We start from the raw sequence: 5,000 nt of genomic DNA, 5'->3' as shown, positions 1-5,000 counted from the left end.
CATCTTAATTTTCCTTCTTCATTAATTCAACATTTGATTATTGCATTTGCCATTATGCAAAGAAAGAAAAACAAAACAAAACAATGTAAATCAAATGCATATTTGTGTGTGTGTTTGTGTGTGAAGGTGTTTTGAGAGTGTGTGTGTGTGTGTGTGTGAAAGAGAGAGTAAATAATCTCAATGAATAACAATAGTAATTGGTTTGGTAACCAAACAGACAGGATGCTGAAATAGGCAACATTTTTTTTATTTTTTAAAATTTTTGGACAAGACAAAAGAACAATCCCGATTCAGAATATTGAGAGAATTCTGGAGAATGGCAGATGGCTTTACCAAGTAGGTGTTGATTTGCAACAAAAATCTTAGAGCAAATTGCAAACAATTGCTTGCATCTAAATATAACCGGAAGAGTGTTGATAACAACACTCGGGAGATCAGCAAGATGATAAGTTGCAAATTTATTAGCTGTCTTCTTGGGCAATTTAATCCAGATTTCTTTTGCCATGTCTGTGAAAAAAAGCTGAAGGTGGCAAGAATGAGTTTAGTGAGTTTTGAATACAGTATCTATGGCTACAGATGAGTATTGATTAAGTATCAAAGTTAAATTGCAACATGAAGAAGGCTACCTACATTTTTATTATGTGTGATATTAGAGACTATTGTAATTCATTAGATTCACCATTCAATAGGCTTTGCCTTACAGACCATCTTGATAGCAAACCAATGCTAAAATGGTAGAAATAAGTCCTATAAGTTGTAATTGCTTTTAAGACTAAAAGAAAATACTTTAGAAATCAAATATTGGCCCCATTTAAATAGAATGAAAAAAAAAAAAATTTCAAATTCCCTTTAAAAAGAGAATTTAAATTTTGTTTTCTAAAAGAATGATAGTCCATATACACTATATGATGACAACTGTTGGCAGCAGTTAAGATTAACAAATTGGAAATTTAGTAACTTTATTTTTTATTTTTTTTTTTAATTAAAGAACACAGAGACCTCCTAAGTCAAATAACTTCCCCCTGATGCATTCAATCTGGCACTAGGTGGCACTAATGACACCCATGAGTCCAGCTACATTTTTGGCCAGCAATATTAACTGAAGGTTGAATGTGAGGCGGGGAAGTGGGGAGAAATAGAAGAAAAGAAGAGAAGGAAAAGGAGATAAGAAAAAGGAAGTGGAGGACGAGCAGTGGTTTTGTCTAACACTGACAGCTACTATTCTGCGGGTTGGGGTTCTCTGTCAGACGAGTTCCCTTAGTTTGGCTGTTGACAAGAGTAGGATCCGAATCAAGACTTTCAGACATCTTATCACATATGATGTCCACCAATCGCTCAAATACAGCTTTCACATTGATATTTTCCTTTGCAGACGTCTCAAAAAATTCCAAACCTATCAAGAGACAAATATGATTATTTTAATTGTTAAAAGCAGATACAATGTATATAATAGGAAATAGAAGAAACCAAAAATCAACACTTATATACATACACAAACAGGTTAATTTGGACAAGCTTGTCTTTTGACCTTTTGGAGTTAATAAAAAGGTACCAATTCAAGATGGTTGATTGGCTCAACAAATAATGTACCACCCTAAGGCAGTGGACTGGCAGAATTGTTAGAGCATCAGAGAGGACGCCTTGTGGAATTTGTTCCATCTCTTTATGTTTTCAGTTCAAATGCTGCTCCTCTTATTTTCTATTTGAGGTGGACTTAAACCTATCACCCAGTTTAACACCACCACTTGGTTTTGTATGCCTTCAGTGGAGTCCACTTTGTATCAGGCATTTGGGTTAGGGTTCCACTTTGAGAATACTCTCTTCCTTCTTATCATGGTAAGAAACTCTCAAGAGACTTGAACAGCAGAAGGTCTTCAGACAAGAAACCCACCTTAGGCAAGTGTTTCGACTCTTAACTTCTTACACTCTAAGAGGGCAAGGCCACATTCAGGTCATGATTTCTGGGTGCCTTTCTGCTGACACTTTTTAGCTACTTGGACATTGGCGACTTGTATATTTAAACTACCTGGAGATTTTAACTAGTTGTAACTCCTCTCAATTGATTCAGCTTTCTGAAAAGGGCTACAAGCTCTTCTTCCCGACTAAGCAAAATAAAAAAGTCATTTGTCTAACTTCAATTCTTAGGTGAAACTGTTTCACTTTTGCTTCTCATGCCTTTAGAAAAAGGCTTGTATACCAAAACTCCCATATCAATCTCCCCTACAAAGCTAAGACTGATGTGAAATTGTTTTTGCAAGTGTTCACATACTTTAAACATAAATCAATAAATATCAATATAATTTTATATCACATATACACATACAAACAGATATTGGTTTCAAATTTTGGCACAAGGCCAGTAATTTTAGGAGAGGAAGTAAGTTGATTACATCAACCCCAGTGCTCAACTGGTACTTATTTTATCAACCCCAAAAGGATGAAAGGCAAAGTTGACACAGGTGGCATTTAGACACAGAACATGGAGTCAGAAGAAATGCCACTAAGCATTTTGTCCACTGTGGTAACAGTTTGACCAGTTCACCACCTTGCCCATACAAACAGCTATTCAAATTTGTAATGTCATAATTATTATAAACCTTTCCACAAAATACAAGCCTCACCACTAAAAAAAAAAAAATCTCCACTTACCTAGCTGATCAGCCAGTTGTTTTCCTCGTTCAGTAGACACCACACGTTCTTCTTCCAAGTCACACTTATTGCCCACTAAAACTACTTGTGCATTATCCCAGGAATATGTCTTGATTTGTGTGCACCTACAAGACAGCAGAAATTGATATAAATATATGAGAAGAGGTTTAGATTAGAAATAACAATTTTATTAATAATTTGGTGTGTATGACTTGTTGAAATAATAACAGCTATAAATAGCAAATACCATTAATATCTAAATCAATAGTTTTTCTGCTACTGTTGCATTATTTTGTGAAAGTAGTTAAAATTAATACGTGCTGAAAAAACATCATCTCAGGTCTAAGCATTCCACATCCATTTTTTTTTTTTTTCATGTTTTTCAGTCACTGGTGGCTTGAGACATATGATTCTGCCAAAATAGACAATCTGCATGATTTGATGCAACAGATATTTTTTTATTGATTCTTGTCTTTTTAACATAATTTACTCAAGTATGAAATGAAAGTGGTAATTTGATTTTTCGCAGAATGACTAAACGAGGCAGAATCTACAAGGTGATCTGACCTGGTAAAATCAGCAGCCAACTCTTCAGTAAATCACATTTTATTGCCTTAAAACACAACATATTGAATAATATGCCCCTGGGTTTATTGGGAAAAAGATAGGATTGTTATAAGTGGAATGTCTTTGATTATAAGTCTTGCTCAGTCAGAGCTGACCTGGGACTAGGCAGCCGCAACAAGCAAACACAGTTTATTTTGGTAGTTGACTGTGCATATAGATATAATATAAATAGATAGAAAGACCGAGAGCCTGGACCACTGAGATCTCACTAGTACTGATGGCGTGAAAAAAGCACCAATATACAGTGAAAAGTGGTTGGCATGAGGAAGGACATCCATCTTTAGAAATTATGCCAAAGCTAACACTGGCGCTTGATGCAATCCTGCAACTTGATAGATCCTGTCAAACTGTTCAACCCATGACAGTATGGAAAATGGTTCTATGATGATGATGATGAAAACAAAATGAAATAATAAGTTAAGAATAATTACAGTTGCAATTATCTTTATATTTACTTTTTATGATAATTAACATTGTTGTTTGTCTTTCCTATTGCAATTCATCAATGACGTCTTAATTCTAGAGAGACTTTAATGTGTTCCAAGACAGAAGACTGGCTCTGTCAATGGTTTATATATGATATGGGATGTGTCCAGAAGAGCAGGTTTCTGTATGTTGGACATTGCAGGGACATAGAATACTTTCAAGCTGATTCTTTGGGCCTCAAAGCTCATTGTAATAATTCTCAACTTCCATGCCATTTCTGTTTGTGAGTCCTTATATTTTGTTCAGTTGTCAGTACTCTTGTATTTAATTTCCAGTCTGTTAGTAAGTGTGGTTCTGTTTATAGCAGAATTTGTTTACCTGTATTTATAGACAATGTCCAGTGTATTATCAAGAATAGTTCTCTCAGACTCCTACAGAATTTTTTTCCAAATATTAATGTAGTGAGCCTCAAAAGGCTAATTAAAAATAATTATGAGATACGGAAAAGACGATATTATTACAATGACTAAATTTTTCCTGAAAGAATGGGAGGCATCTCATGACATGTTTTGGTCTTATTTGGACCTCATCAGTAAAATGCAGACATCAATGTATTTAGCAAAGTAGCAATGAAAATGTTACTAAGTAGATGTACAATGCTAAAAACCAGTTGGTATAGAAAATTAGAATATTTTAGAGAAATATTGTATTTATGCATTTTATATCAGAATATCTAAACAATGATGATGCTGGTTATAGACTAATCACTTCATTCAAAGACCAAAGATTAATCTTAGTGAAGTTGGAATACTTCATCATGGATAGTAAAAGATATAAGCACTTGACTTTTTCTATCCAAAGGGCTTTTTAACCCAATATTTACATGCTATCATTTATAGCTTTATTCCTACAAGTTTCATTGTTCCAAAAAAGAATTATTTCATGTTCTCCTGAAGTCTCTAAATTCTTCAGACATTTACAGAATATTTATATATTGTAGACATCACAAAATGCATACATATATTTATATATACTTTATTATTATTAAGGCTGCAAAACCATCACAAAAATATTGCAAAAAAACTGCTACTCAGAGTTTCACGTTCCCATTCATCAGACAGTTTAGATTAAAAAATAAAGTATATTACTCTACCTCCAGTATTTAGTACTATTAAGTAATAAAGAAATAAGTACTATTACGAAATTAAGAAATAAGTATATTATTTTACCTCCAGTATTCAAGTACTATTTTTCCCACCTTGTTTTACATTTATGTTTACTTAGGTGTGTGTATATAT

The 5,000-nt window shown here is 33.7% G+C and overlaps 1 protein-coding gene across 7 annotated transcripts in view; it reads right to left on the bottom strand.

Moving 5' to 3' along the window:
• LOC106879196 (ras-related protein Rab-3) overlaps positions 1-5,000 on the bottom strand; it is a 232,181-nt gene that overhangs the window by 3,471 nt on the left and 223,710 nt on the right. For all 7 annotated transcript variants that reach the window (XM_052969942.1, XM_052969940.1, XM_052969943.1 and 4 more), the window contains 2 exons: positions 2,650-2,774; positions 1-1,393 (listed from right to left, as the gene is read on the bottom strand). The exon at positions 1-1,393 is cut by the window's left edge and continues 3,471 nt beyond it. In XM_052969942.1, the coding sequence (XP_052825902.1) occupies positions 1,203-1,393; positions 2,650-2,774 (316 nt within the window). In that variant the 3' untranslated portion in view covers positions 1-1,202. The remainder of the gene's footprint in view (positions 1,394-2,649; positions 2,775-5,000) is intronic.

Source organism: Octopus bimaculoides, chromosome 8 (genome assembly GCF_001194135.2).
Source record: "Octopus bimaculoides isolate UCB-OBI-ISO-001 chromosome 8, ASM119413v2, whole genome shotgun sequence".
NCBI classification, from domain to species: Eukaryota; Metazoa; Mollusca; class Cephalopoda; order Octopoda; family Octopodidae; genus Octopus; species Octopus bimaculoides.
The sequence above is the reverse complement of the archived record's forward strand: the minus strand, read 5'-3'. Positions and strand labels throughout refer to the sequence as shown.